The sequence below is a fragment of the Crassostrea angulata genome, chromosome 3 (genome assembly GCF_025612915.1).
Source record: "Crassostrea angulata isolate pt1a10 chromosome 3, ASM2561291v2, whole genome shotgun sequence".
In the NCBI taxonomy this organism is placed as follows: domain Eukaryota; kingdom Metazoa; phylum Mollusca; class Bivalvia; order Ostreida; family Ostreidae; genus Magallana; species Magallana angulata.
In genome coordinates, this window is record NC_069113.1 from 16600633 (window position 1) to 16615831 (window position 15199).

At 34.6% G+C, this 15199-nt stretch overlaps 2 protein-coding genes across 3 annotated transcripts; both read right to left on the reverse strand.

Annotated features, from left to right (window-relative positions):
* LOC128177072 (uncharacterized) lies at positions 1–6776 on the reverse strand. 2 transcript variants are annotated; one of them, XM_052843595.1, is made up of 6 exons: positions 6611–6756; positions 4487–5203; positions 4168–4311; positions 3348–3477; positions 2591–2794; positions 1–1016 (listed from the first exon to the last, which is right to left on the reverse strand). In XM_052843595.1, exons 2-6 carry the CDS (start codon positions 5155–5157, stop codon positions 816–818), a joined length of 1350 nt encoding a protein of 449 aa, XP_052699555.1. In that variant the 5' UTR covers positions 5158–5203; positions 6611–6756; the 3' UTR covers positions 1–815. The 2 variants fall into 2 exon arrangements, with proteins under 2 accessions (XP_052699555.1, XP_052699554.1); XM_052843594.1 differs by having other exon boundaries at positions 3–1016; positions 6623–6776.
* A 1899-nt stretch (positions 6777–8675) lies between these two features.
* Positions 8676–12739, reverse strand: LOC128175165 (uncharacterized). The gene is made up of 4 exons (XM_052840592.1): positions 12312–12739; positions 11349–11474; positions 9991–10120; positions 8676–8701 (listed from the first exon to the last, which is right to left on the reverse strand). The coding sequence occupies exons 1-4, from the start codon at positions 12661–12663 to the stop codon at positions 8683–8685; spliced, it is 627 nt and encodes a 208-aa protein (XP_052696552.1). The 5' UTR covers positions 12664–12739; the 3' UTR covers positions 8676–8682.
* Positions 12740–15199: the final 2460 nt, after the last annotated feature.

The following is a 15199-nucleotide window of genomic DNA, read 5'->3' on the forward strand; positions in this document are numbered from 1 at the left end:
AATATACAATTATTGGGCCTAATTCCAGTTCATCGCTATTAAAGTCGCGTGCTGATTGTATATTACGGCGAATAACTGGTCGATAGCTCACTCACTCTAACACCTGTGTTGTTGTTATTTATGAAATACTTAGAATAGAAATACTTTATGTTCGGATGAGTGAAACGAAGGAGAACATAATTGACATTCTGTTTTCTAAGCTAAAATTCTTCCAAAAATAACAAAAATATTAAGATTTGTTTACCACTGTCCCCCTGGAAACATGAATAAACAATGGCTTCTAAGATTGTGAAATGATATAATAATCGCCCGTATTTCCGTCATTTTTTAGTAAATGTCGCAAACAAACGACATGATGTAAGCATGTTTATTGAATGCTATTTTGCAAGATGTCACGGATTTTTTAATCAGCATTCGCAAATTTGGCGGAGTCTATACACAAAGAGCGACTTAGATGACAAGCTGGCAATAGTAACCAAATCAGTATACATGTATCAAAATACTGAAAACTGCCATACAGACAAAGCTCACGAAGACAAAGTATTAAACACAGCGTTATAATTTATTTGAACAATTTTACATCATAATACAATGAGATCAATCGATAGACTGTTGAATTTTTCAGTCATAGAATACATTGGACGGCAATAGAATCAGCAAGCGTATGCAAACAACATATCTTCCATAAAAACACACACATAATGTACATCTGTATTGCAGAACACATTAAATGAGATCTTTGACATTTTGCAAGTACAATGTATGCAGTTCATGTATGTATGTGAGGTGCTTCCTTTCATGCATATTTATTACACTTATGTCTTGCCTTCACATAGATAGTGCAACAATGCTGTCATATCAAGAAGTGTTGGAATCAATGCTAATCTTCCCTCCAAGGTCAAAATATTACACTCTTCGCTGTATTTAACTTTGGCACAAGAGTCTTTTTCAGGAATAACACCTTTTGATAAATTCTCGAGATATTCCTCATCAGCCTCCAAAGATGCCAGTGTAACCTATCAAAAATAAAACGAAATTTAAAATAAAATGAACAAGATATGTTTGTGAAACACTTATGTCCCCCTCCTTTGCACAAACTTTATAGGGTGCACAAGCCTTATTTTAGGCAGTATACATCATGGGCAGGTTACATGGATATGAAATTAACCTTTTGAACTTAAAATCAATTAGGGTCATCTACCAGTGCAATCTGAAATTCATCAACCTATTAAGTATGACAAGTCAAGGCTAAAACCTTTTATATTTATAGGTTGCACAAATCTTCTACATCACAACTTTGGCAAAGACATGTTTTCATGATACATCAGTAATTAATTTGTTCAACCTAATCAGGGATAATGAATGGAGAGCAAATAATTAAAATATTTCTAAGTCCCAGGGGCTTAACTCTGTCAAAAATTGCTCGATTGTACCAAAAACATAACCTGACCTAGATATTTTTATGAAAATTCTGTATACCAAATTTCATTTCAGTATGTGCAACCCCTGAAAAGAAATTTAATGGAAACCGCAAATAATTGGAATATTTCTAAGTCCAAGGCACATAACTCTATCAAAAATTGCTTGATTGTGCCCAAAACCATAGGCAAACTTGACCAAGATATTCTTATGATAAATCTCTATACCAGATTTCATTTCAGTGAAATCAGCGATTTGTAAATGAATGGAAAGTGTTGGTGGACCAACTAACCAACAGACAGCAGCAAAGCAACATGCCCTGATTTCTTCGAGGGGGGCTTAATAAATGGCTGATGTAATAGACTACAGGTAATATCCCCAAATCCCACAAGCAAAAGCAGTCTTTGTTTGAAGTAAGAACTTCCAAATTTTCTCCAAAATTAGATATGGATCTGACATGAATTATGCACTTTTCCTTCCAGTGACCTTGAACTTGTCAAAATGACCTTGGGTTAAAATCATGACACTCCCTCTGGTCTTAAGCAATCTTTGTGTGAAGTAAGAACTATGTTTCTCCATGATAAACATATGAACCTGATGTGATTGCACAGCCGGACAGACAGATGGACAGACGTATGGATTGAATGGACAAGATGATTCCTATACACCCCCAAAATTTGTTTGTGGGGGTATAATAATTTATTGAGAATTTAAATTCATGGAAGAGGGTTACTCATGAAATCCACAAAATCCAGCCTCCATAACTTCTAATGATTCTAACATCAATGTGGTCCTATTCCTTTATTTAACAGCATTTTACAAATACATGTAATATTGCAAGTAAAACATTGGCCTTTGTTGTGATCCATTAACAGACATGCATCTACCAGTAACTTAAATGGGGATTCTTTATTTTTTAATACTAGTTAGGGTTTATCTCTTTTCAGTATGGGTCACTACGGGAGAAAGTATCAAACTTATTTATAAATGTCCCTAAATGGGTCTCGCAAGGTTTTTTTTAATAATGATCTATTTTGAAAAATTTAATCTATCATAAACATCACTTGATGAGTAATAAAAAGAAAATATATCTAACTTTTTTCACATCTGAAATTTGAACATCTAATTATGCATATTTTAAAAGCGATAACAGCACCTCCTCAATATTTACCTTTGTGCCCTGGACCAAGAATCCATAAATCCCACGAGTTCCAAAGACTGAGGAAGGCAATATGGCCAACATTTCTCCTATGTGTTTTGCCTTAAGTTCTGAAGGAATGTGGTTCATCTTCTGGTCCAATTTTAATCTTTTCCCTATACTTCTTTGCTCTCCATACCCTTCATCTGTTTCACATTTTCTGTATTCCTTATTTATCTGTATAAAAATTAATATCAAAAGAAAATTTTAAGTTTTACTCCTCTATTGCATGATTACCCAGCTGAATGGGTTGTAAAAAGATGAAAGAAAATTAGTGAAGATTTGTGTAAGGTTTGTGTTTTAGAAAAAGTAGACTAGAGTGTTGAAGCCAAGAGCCCCTTTCATGAAAAAACGTTCACCAAATAACCTCTGGGTCCAAGTTATTAAGAGGGCTGAATAGTTGTTGCCATTTTATGACTATATTAATCTCCTTTAAAAGGAGAGCTTTGTAAAGGAAAATCAAATTTTGAAGCTATAAAATATAAGGGCTTTTTCCTTACTATATAACTGTTTATTGCTGAGTGAATAAATGTGACATTGTAAAGTAGATCTGATGGGTAATTCGTTGACCATCCAGCCTCCTTAATGATTACATTTTTGAAATAAAATACTACTATACTGGTAGAAAATATATATACATGTCATAAGATACATCCAAGTAGATCAACTGTGCCACCTGACCATGTGGTGTAACATAATGTCCTTGTCATCTGAATAATCTAAATTTTACCTTTATCACTGCAATAGCATTTTCTTTTCCAACATCTCTGCAGGAGGACGAGTATATTAGGGCATCTGGAGTGGAGGATACTATCTGTGCTCCAAGATGTAGTAAATATGGCGACAAATTCGGGTATCCACTACAAAAATGCATGATTATGCTTCTGTTATTCCTAGACACTGTTTAACTGGACCTGGTAGAATTATATAAAGGACCATATGTCACCTTAAACAATTTTTGATAACATATGCTATGCTAATAGTGCCTAGAGCCATTTCTGTGGACTTTCCGTAGAATGTAACTATTTTTTGCATCAAAACAAGTTCAAAATGATGCTGTTTTCAAGTGAAATAATTGCACAGATTGCATAGTCTTAGCTCAAAATGATAGACAAATCTTGTTGATTTGAAAGAGCAATGGCTGAGTGGCCAACAATGAAATAGACAGGCCTATGTCACATTGCTGTTTGACACAACTACCCAAAGTCCAAGCTTTTGTAAAAATGACTTCAAACCCCAGTTTATGGAGATACATGTACTGAAGTACAGCAGGGATGAAAGGGACTTGCTTTTTGACAAATGATATTTGGATAAAAAAAACTTGCAAAGGGCTGTATATTGACCTTAACCTTTGACTAAAAACTGGATTAAAGATCGGCTAGTCTAAGGATTTTTCCTAAATTTTGTCTGAAAATGAGCACTCCAGCCTATGCCCCCATCGACATATGCCCCGAAAAATACAAGTACATGCAAAAATGCAAAAAGAGGTCAAAGTTAATATTATAAATATGCATTACCATAATAAATGACTAAATGGAAATCATACTTACGTTATTTGGGTCCTAAACATTTTCACAAATAAAATAAACAATTCTTGAAACATTCCTTCAGTAATTTCCTCTGGCATACTTCTTTTACGTTTTTGGACTATCCAAGATAGCTGTTGTACAAACTGCTTCATCCATACTCTCAAACTATGTAAAACAAAGTAAAGTTCTATATATCAATAGGATAAAGCACAGAAACTAATTATCAATAATTATCAAGAATTACTGAATACAAGGTTATTTTCACCCCATGGTGTTTTTTTTTGCCCTTCTTGACTTTCAAGATAATTAATAAATATTATAATTATAAACTACATTATACCTCTGACAGAAGTCAATCACTGACCACTCATGTTTTGAATCAAAGCTCCCCAGGGTTTTCAAGAACTTCTGTGTCCACTTACGGGAATTTAACTCATTTTCCATCTTAATTACTTTATGCAGAGGTATTTCATCAATTTCTGAACAATCCACCTTAACAATGTCTGTGAATGCTAGAGTCAAACACTTCTTCAGCAAGAGTTGATGTTCTACATTTCGAGCTGTATATCCAATAAATCCGCTGATTTTTGCTGCATGTTGTTTAATCAAAAATTTAACAAATCCACTGTTAAACAAATCATGTGGTTCATAGACACCTTGATCAACTTTAATTTTAAGTAGTGATAGAACTTGTTCATTCCAGTCACTTGTCCTCAAGGAAATCTCTTCAAGAGCAATTGGACTGTCCCTATCACATTGGTCAAAGACTCTGTGAATAGTCAAATGGTCAAAGACTTTCTCCTTCGTTTTAAACTTTTCAATCACCTTGTCACAACTGTTACTTGTGGTATCTGTTAACTCCTCAGTTACTGTGGAAGAGTGTTTTCTTTTCTCTTTTGAAGAAGCTGAACTTAAATTATCTTCGCTCTCTCTATCATTGCCTTCAGGATTCTGGTTATCCAAGTTATAGCTGTTGGTTGCCGCATTGGCTGGATCATCAACAGAGGACATGGTAATCAATTCAGCTCTTGGAATTCCAAATACAGCTCCCTTTAATCTGAAAATTTAAATGAAATTTTCTTAAAGCTTTACATGTATATTTCTAATAATCATAATTATGTTTTCAATAGTCAAATGTTTCTAATAGTTGATTTTCATCGCATGAGTTTACCCAAAATGACGTCATTTTTGTAATTACTTCCCGACACTGGACAAACGTTACCTCCTTTCATCTTTATACATACAAATGTACCGGTATATATAACCATGCAAGTTACCAGACGCTGTTTGCAAAGGTTTAAATAACACAATTACTCAAGAGACTAATAAAATCCATGTTTAACTATTACTTTAATAAAAGTCATTAAAATTGCCTAAAATCCTAACTATAACATCACAATATCTGTTACTTGCATACTTATATTCTGGTGAAATATAACTTTGATGATGTTTTTTCATGCTAAAATTTATTGTGACTTTGTGAAGTTTTATTAGGTAAGCATTCAAGTCGAAGAGCGCTTTTTTGAAAATAATAAAAAACCTAACTAATAAACATACAAAATAATGATATATGTATTGCATTATGTTTAAGTGATTAATGTTGTTTTGGGTTAAATAAAATAACTGAACTATTTCAATTCATCTATAAAAGCAATCAAATTTTTTAAATATATATTCCAAAGGTTATTTTTCTTTTATTTTAACTAATATTGAAGAAATATATGTTGATGAATCATACTATTAACCCCTTCACAGTAACTGCAGTATTGCTCTTTTGCAGGGCAAAATGACATAATTTGGTGAAATATGACGTAACGTCAATTGTTTCAATTACGTCATTTAATTATCTACCTACTAAAATTTCGGTAAAGTATATCAATTTGCCCTGTGCAAGAGAGCAGTAACCGCAATTACCGTGAAGGAGTCTATTGGAAACGACATGATGCTCATTTCATTGGTCAAATGCGGTATCAAGTTTATTCATTATACTTAGAAACTGCATGTGACAACAACTTTCTTTGATTACGGACGACGAATCCAATTCACTTCTACAATAGTGTTCTTCATAAAAATTTTAGAAATTATTTACGGGAAAAAGTTAAAAATTACATGCACACAAAAATTTTTTTTTTTATGAATTGATAAAAATAGCTGTCAATTGTTTAATGACATAAATAAAGAAGTACTGGGAGAATCTGCTCTGACTGAAGAAAGTTCAAGTTGGTGTCAACTTAATTTTTAATTAGTTCAAGGTACGTTAGCTCGGTATCTAGAGTCTGTCAATGGGAATTTTTCCAAGTAACAAGTTAAGCAGAGATGTGTTGACCGTCTTTGAGAAAGTTGTGGCTTTGGATCCTAGGAATAAATAGCCCAGTTGCTTTTTTTCTTACATTTACCAGGTACCAATATGCAAACGTAATACCAGTTTTCATTCATTCTCCACTTGACAGTTATGTTTACTTACAGTCATACTTACTGATGTGCATATACATCAAAGAACAAAAATAAACCCAACAAAAGGCAAAAGTGGGACTGCATGCATTCAGCTCAGTTCAACCTGTGAGTTTGTCATCATCACCGACTGTCAATTTCGGTCAGGTTTCTACTGAACTCGTATCCCAATCATCTCGTACCCAGGACAATTCACGACCAACATGCGACAGTATTGATTGCCAAAATCAAAACTCATTGCGAGTTGACTCTTAAAATCTTTTTCATGGTTATCCAAGCAATAACAGTTTCATTTTTTCTCTCTATTAATTGATAATATATTATTTCACGTACTTAGCCAAGTTAATTCAAAGTTCTATTTATTTCTTTAATTAAAATTATTTATAGAGAATTTATCATAACCTTATAATGATTTACCTACTAGTACGTCGGAACCGTGGCCCCCCACCCTTTCAATTTGCTTCCGCCACTGAACATGTTTGATATACAGGTAGAATTCTTGATGGTCACTCGATTTAATGCATTATCCACCTGCCTCATACCCATACCTGTGTACTGTGCATTCTTGAAGCGCAGAATCATTTCCTGAACTAAAGTCAAATTCAGTTTACTTTTACCTGAGGGACAGAAATAAATATGTCTCTGCTTTTACAGTCATATAACTTTGAAAGTGGGTAAGGGTGGGGAGGGTTAAAAAACATAAACGTTATTCGCAACTGATACTGCATATTTGTAGTATGCTTCATATTCAACATGTACACAAAAATGATATCAATATCATTTAGTACATGTATTTTAAGGGGAAAAGGAAAATCTTCATATTATGCTGTTGATCGTCATCAAATGGTAAAACGTTCACCGAGTAGCTCGTGCTTGACACAGACTATGTGGCTATTTCATGTAAATATGGTGCTTGATTATACGATGTATTATGCTGTAGTTTTGTGATAGTGATGAATTTTGTACATATTAATATTTTATGCATTTTTTATTTCAGCTATACAAATTTACGTTTATCATTACAATAATAAAATCATTCATATTAAAAAAGTTGTGTTATACGTGTTATCCTTTAAAGTTAAAATTAGTAAATGGCCAGTTCTATATTTAATTCTGGTTGTTGATTGGCTGGGAGAATTTTCCCGCGGTGCGTGGCAGGTAGTTTTTTTTTTTTTTTTTTTTTTTTGGGGGGGGGGGGGGGGGGCTAGTTTTTGTCGAGCTCAGGAGAGGTGGGCATTATATGTCTGAGATAATGATATAGGCCTACAACTCAATACGACTTCTGACATGACTTCGTGCTGTAAATTCTTTTACTTTTTAATTCACAGTTTTTATATGAAGATGGTGCTTTATTATATAAAGGTGATGCTTTATTATATGAAGATGGTGCTTTATTATATGAAGATGGTGCTTTTTTATGTGATGGTGCTTTATTATATGAAGATGGTGCTTTATTATATGAAGGTGGTGCTTTATTATATGAAGATGGTGCTTTTATATGAAGATGGTGCTTTTTATGTGATGGTGCTTCTTTATGTGAAGGTGCTTTGTTATGTGAAGATGGTGCTTTATTATATGAAGATGGTCCTTTTTTATGTGAAGATAGTGCTTTATTATATGAAGGTGGTGCTTAATTATATGAAGGTGGTGCTTTATTATATGAAGGTGGTGCTTTTTCATGTGAAGGTGCTTTTTTATGTGAAAATTATGGAACGTTATGGAACGTCATGGCTGCCTTATGTTAGGTGATTTTATTATATGCTGTGGGTCTATTATTATATGCTGTGGTTCTATAATTATATGCTGTGGGTCTATTATTATATGCTGTGGGTCTATTACCGGGGGTATTATATGCTGTGGTTTCATTATCATATGCTGTGGTTTCATTATTATAGGCTGTGGGTTCATAATTATATGCTGTGGTTTCATTATTATATGCTGTGGGTTTATAATTATGTTCTTATTCGTTTCACTCAAACGAACATAAAATATTTATGAAATAAACACAAACTCGTGAGTAGGATGTGAAGCGCTCTGAAAGTGCAGTTTTCATTAATTTCAATATAACAAAAATTTCTCTCTTTCTTAACCAAATCTTCCACATCTACAAAATAAAATTGCAAATTTTAGACAGTGGATACATCTATATATTATACAATATGAAGCAAAGGGCGGGTGGGTGGGACTTAAATGACTGCACGAAAAAGAGCCTTCGAATGGCTTTACTAGTACACAATAACTTTCACGGTCATTCATAGCCCGTGCTATGAATACCAATATTGTCACCTGACTAGGTGACAATAATAACAACCAATAGATGTAAAGAATAAACAAACACTACCACGTGTTTAAGTAACATTAATAAATACATTTATGTTCTTATTCGTTTCACTCAAACGAACATAAAATATTTATGAAATAAACACAAACTCGTGAGTAGGATGTGAAGCGCTCTGAAAGTGCAGTTTTAATTAATTCGAAGATAAAGAAGAAAAGAAAACGCGCTAAATGCCAAGATTTTTTGTGACTTTAAGTTTTTCAGATAAATTTTCTTTCACGTAGCCATCTTTTGCCCTATCCGACCGCCACCGCCCATGCTTTTTAAACAGTCTATCACAAACTCCTGCGGCTGCTGCAGAAGTAGCACCGCCCGATCTTAAACTATGTACACCAAATTTTGACTTCTCTAAACCAATCTTTTCTAGTGCGTCCAATATTATCTCCCTTGCTCTTGTATATGAAATCGGACGATTATCCGTTCTAAGTCTATAAGAATTAGACTTTTTACAAAAAGACACCGATCTAAACAGGTATTGAGAAGAATGCATGTCAGCATTTGACAATCTTAAGAACTTTTCTAAGATATTCACAGGACATGTGTCACAGAATGTTCTAGCTATACAAACTTTTTGACCAGTTTTATACACATCTGTCTTGCTTTTAACAATGTTAATTTCCACACAATTATTCTGTAAACATATATCTAAATAACGAATATTTACAATTTCTGAGAATCTCAGGAACCCAGCAAAACCTAAAAAACACATACACAACGTTCTCAAATTATACAAATTGTCATTCTTTCCAAATGTAGAAACCAGGGCCTTCAAATGTTCTGGCGTAATAGGTTCTTTTTTGGTCACAGGTTTTGATGTTTCTCTGATTGCCCCCTCCTTAATATTTTTGACGAGGATAGAATCACATGGGTCTACATAGCCTGCTAGGCTATGTGCCCAGCTAATAGCATGCGCAGCTGAATGAATTTTCCCCGATGATTTGTATTGCTTTGCCAAATGAATGATATACAATGCAACGTTGGTTTCTGAAGCAGGAAGAGGAGTAATCACAGGATTATAGCTGTTACACCATTTGCAAAAGGTGTTAAAAGCGTACCTGTATTGTTTTGCTGTGTTGTCAGCCTTGGATGTTATACAATATCGAGGTAGTTCTGATGCGAGTTCCTCAAGACGGCGATCTTTACTTTCGTTGTTAATGCCCATCCATCTGCCCACTTTAAATATATCTGAAAAATGTGTTTGTACAAATAGAACATCAATATCTTCATTTCAAATTACAATATTTGTGGTGTATCAGGACCTTCATCATCTGCAATACACCCTCTGATGTATCAGGACCATTATTCAACTGCAATACATCAACAGTTCGTATTCGCCACATATAAGCAAGAACCATAATTTAAAATAAGATGTACCAGGACCCATGTCATCTGCAATACACCTTCATTCATTACAAATTAGTAGCATCCAATCGTACCACAAGTATTCCAGAACCGAAAAATATAGAACCAAATAAGCAGTTTTTGTTCTGACCTTGAATGATTATCTCCCTTGTATCTTTAAACAATAACACGTCTTTCACATAAGTCTTATAATATAAATTTTCATCAAATAACATTGGCCAAAAAACAGCAGACGGCCAGTTTGGTACTACAAGAACACCGTAGGCCTTACAATTTAGTAAATGTTTTATGGAAGAGACTATTAAATGAATGGGAGGAACTAGCCAATTATTCTCCCCCTCCCAATTTTTTGTAAAACAGTCTACAGCCTCTGATTCAGGATTCCAGAATTTTGAGTTATATCTAAGCAATTTACGATTATTAAAATTTGCAAATCTGTCTACAGTGAATGGTCCAAACATTAAACTAACAAAATCAAAAAATTCTACAGTAACTTCCCAATCATCATGATCTATGATTTTACTAAGAAAATCTGCTTTGTCGTTTTCTGATCTCGGAATCCACTGAACATCAAGTGAAATTTTGCTATCGGCGCACATTTTGAAAATATTATATGCTATAACTTGTAAATGGTGCTTCATGCTACCAGAGTGTACTATTTTCTCACAACTTTGGTTATCAGTAAACCACTTCACTGTCGTTTCTTGTAATTCATTCTTAAAAGATGCCAACGCCAATTCTATGGCCTTCAACTCTCTCCATGTCGAACTCATATTTTTCTCATCATCTTTCCACATCAAATGGAACACCTTAGAATTAACTTCAACTGTATATGCACTTGATGCTGAGTTGCTTGCATCTGAATAAATGATTACATTTTTTCTCTTAACAGAATGTAAAAATCTTGTATTTTTACAAGGAATACATTTTATCCAGAAATTCAATTCTTCAAAAACTTGATCTCTATGTTTGAATAATAATTTTGAGTCCCATAATTCTTTTACAGCTATTTCCATAGAAGAAAATCGTGTCATTATATTACACATGTTACCCATTACTGGTGTCATGGAAATGATTTTTCCAACTACTTGTGCCAGTTCTCTCGCTGTTATATCTGGGAAACGACCAATAACTTTCTTCAAACAACAAACAGCGTCTTCTATTCGTCTATCCGGAACTGAAATGGAAAATGAATTTGAATTCCATGTTAAACCTAACCATTCAATAATTTGCGTTGGAATAAACTTTGATTTGTCTATATTGACCACCAGTCCAGTTTCTGACAATGTTTTCTGAATGAAATTAGAATCTAAAATACATTGACTCTCAGTTGAAGCAAATGCTAACCCATCATCTAGATACAATACAATCATTATACCACTTTTTCTCAAAAACTTCACCAGAGGTCTTAAACATTTTGTAAAAATAAATGGAGCTGATGAAAGACCAAATGGCAGAACTGTAAAGCAGTAATATTTATTATCCCACTGAAACCCTAGATAATTCTGATATTCTTCAGCTATATCTATATGATGGTATCCTGATTTCAGATCAAATTTTATGCAATAAAAACCCTTTTCGAAATAATCTAATGCCGTCTTCCAGTCTTCAAACTTTACTTTTTCATACTTTACGTACTTATTTAACCTACTGAGATCAAGAATCAACCTCTTTTTGTTTTTATTTTCTGCGACACTCAGGGGACTGCACACAAACGGCTGAAAAGGAACTTCTATAATACGTTTATATTTCAGCAAGTCTGAAATTTCTGAAGAAACAAATTCAACATTGTGAATGGCAGATTTGTTATTACGAAAACACATTGTAGGTGGATTTGAAACGAAAGGAATTTCATAGCCAGATTCAATAACTTTCAAAATGAATGGATTTGTACCAATTTCTCTCCATTTACCAATATTTCTTTTCAAATTGTGTTTTATCAATGAACTTTGGTTTAAATAATTGTTCTGAAAGCATTTCACCTGGCCAGCAATAGTAGAATTGCCATTATAACCTTTATACTTATCATTGACTTTGTGACTTGTTTTTGGGACAGTTGGTTTTCCAGTGTCCTGTGGAAAAACAGTTGAAGCACACGTCACTGGGCTGTGGTTGACGCCGTGCAGATTTGCCACGAAAGGGCTGTTGCTGGTATGTGAATGGCTGAAACGAAGTAGCAGAAGACACAGAAGAACTAAGCTGGGCTGCCGAGCCTGCCGCCGCCGCTGGGGGAGTCTTGTAGGTGCCATATGGGTGAAAACGCCTGTTCTGCCCTTGTTTTTGTTGTCGGAGGGCACGGTTTTCCGCACTTCGAATTTTCTTCTCGTCATCCGAGTTGTCCGCAATTTCTCTTGACTGGTATTCATTTACTGTTTTCCACCCGGCTGGAGAGGAATCGGCGATTCGAATATGTTTCTGGCGCGTTTTTAATTTTTTCCGCAAATCTCCTATATGATAGTAACTGAGTCGCTATCTTTAGTGTCAAAAGCTCTTGTTTCTAGTTTATCTAGACCCTCGAGAATCTCGGCATTAAATTCGTACTGTGCACGATTCCCTTCAGATTTAATTTTCAAAATAGAATTTTCTTTTAATTTTTTAGTGATAGACTCCGACTGTTCTGCTTTGAGCTGACCTGATAAATTTTGAAATTGGGTCTGCAAAACGCCCGTGACGAGCTTCACCACATCAGCAATATCCAGTGGAGGATTTCCAGCAGCTTCTTTTTGAGTTTGGTTGGTTTCGCCTTTTTCTAATAAGGAAATTTCGTCGCCAGAGTCGTCCATGACAAAACGTGTCTTGACTGCACGAAAAAGAGCCTTCGAATGGCTTTACTAGTACACAATAACTTTCACGGTCATTCATAGCCCGTGCTATGAATACCAATATTGTCACCTGACTAGGTAACAATAATAACAACCAATAGATGTAAAGAATAAACAAACACTACCACGTGTTTAAGTAACATTAATAAATACATTTATATGCTGTGGGTTCATAATTATATGCTGTGGGTTCATTATTATATGTTGTGGTTTCATTATTATATGCTGTGGGTTCATAATTATATGCTGTGGGTTCATAATTATATACTGTGGTTCAATTATTATATGCTGGTATACTTAAATTTTACACAGGCGCTCTTATTATAAATGTTCCTAAACAAAATGGCGGCAGATTCCACTGGGTTGATAGGAAAGGTATTGAAGGATTTAAACTTACATCTCTTTCACGACAGGTTCAGGGCTGAAGAAATAACCACATATATTGTATGTAAATTATCTGCAAACGAATTCCAAACTTTGGGGATCTCAAATACAAGGGATGTGATGAGATTAAGAAACGAGTGTGTGAAATATGGAATTGAAAAGCCAAAAAAGGTATGGCCTCAGTGTGGTCCTCCGATGTATTAGAAATGTTCCTTGAAAATGGATGCACAATTACTTACATTTCAAACCTTCTCTCAGTGTCAAAAAGAACGATTTACAGAAGAATGGCACAGTATGGACTTAGTTAAATGAATTTTTCAGAAATATCCGACAATGACCTCGATTTTAAACTCGGGGAAATTTTAAAAGATTTCCCCCTCTGTGGAGAAAATCTCTTAAGACAGATGATACCTTTAAAAGGAATAAGGGTTCCTAGGTGGAGACTAAGAGAAAGCATGTACACCGAATGGATGAACGTGGTGTTTGTGAGAGACAAGCTGGCAGACTGCACAGACATGTTTATAATGTAACGGGCCCAAACCATTTATGGCACATAGACACTAATCATAAACTTGTGTGTTGGCGATTCATAATTGTTGGCGGAATAGATGGTTTTAGCAGACTGGTGATGTTCTTAAGATGCACAGACAATAATACAGCTGAAACAGTACTGCAGTGTTTTTTGTCAGGCGTGGAACAATATGGTTTACCAAATCAAGTTAGATCAGATAAAGGTATGGAAAATATTTCTGTGGCCGACTACATGTTGTCCAAAAAAGGTCATGGGAGTATGCTTACTGGAAAAAGCACACACTATCAGCGCATTGAGAGACTTTGGAGAGACGTGTACAATGGGGTTCTTGTATATTTTTATAACTTATTTTATCATATGGAGGACCTTGGTATTCTGGACTCACACAACCCACTTCATTTAGCTGTTCTCCATTATTTATTCTGTTCAGAAATCAACAGAAAGCTTGCATTTTGGAGTGATGCATGGGCTAGGCATAGTAAAGTCAACCCCATTAATTTTATGGACTTCAGGGCAGTTACAAAACCCAGTTGGTCTGGATGAACATGAAAATATGCAGAACTATGGAGTTGAGGGATTTGTAGATGAATTCATTGTTGAGGAAGGCAGGCAAATATTTGAATCCCTTTCCACAGTGATCAGTCAAGAATGCCAAAATGCTTTAGAACAAGAATTTCACAGGGATTGTCAAAGTAATGGAATAGCTGATTTTCAAAGATGTTTGGATATTGTTGAAAGATACACTTAGAAACTGTGACAGCTCAGATACTGGTATATACATGTACAATTAAAAGATATTAAACATACCTACCAGTGTTTCACATCATACACACATATATTCATATATTGTTTTAATCTTGTTACCTGTCTTTTGCGTTTGGGCAAAATTGCCAGAAAAAAAATTTAAAAAAATATTGTGTGGAACTAAGCTTCACATTTTGTAGTGCGTTACCTTTTCTATACATGTACGCAATGTTGAAAACACTATCTTTTATTTGTTTGAGGAACTGAAGAGATGTGCATTCAGCTTCGCCCAATGCCCGGAAATCCAACACAGATTCAATTTTGCGGGTGGGGATCCTACTCAATGTAGTGGTAATAGAGTACGTGCAATATTCTTATGCAATAGCAGTTTTATTTTATGCCACTGTCATCGAAGATTTG

Bases quoted from the DNA above. Each gene is read 5' to 3' on its own strand.
- LOC128177072 (XM_052843594.1), bottom strand. From the start codon at position 6,684: ATGCAGTCCCACTTTTGCCTTTTGTTGGGTTTATTTTTGTTCTTTGAT. The intron at 3,478-4,167 runs GTAAGTATGATT...GCATTTTTGTAG, and splicing joins ATGTTTAGGACCCAAATAAC to TGGATACCCGAATTTGTCGC. The intron at 2,795-3,347 runs GTAAAATTTAGA...ATTTTTATACAG, and splicing joins ATGCTATTGCAGTGATAAAG to ATAAATAAGGAATACAGAAA.
- LOC128175165 (XM_052840592.1), bottom strand. From the start codon at position 12,663: ATGAATACCAGTCAAGAGAAATTGCGGACAACTCGGATGACGAGAAGA. The intron at 11,475-12,311 runs GTTATAATGGCA...TTTCCATTTCAG, and splicing joins AGTCAATGATAAGTATAAAG to TTCCGGATAGACGAATAGAA. The intron at 10,121-11,348 runs GTAACATGTGTA...CACATTTTTCAG, and splicing joins TTCCATGACACCAGTAATGG to ATATATTTAAAGTGGGCAGA.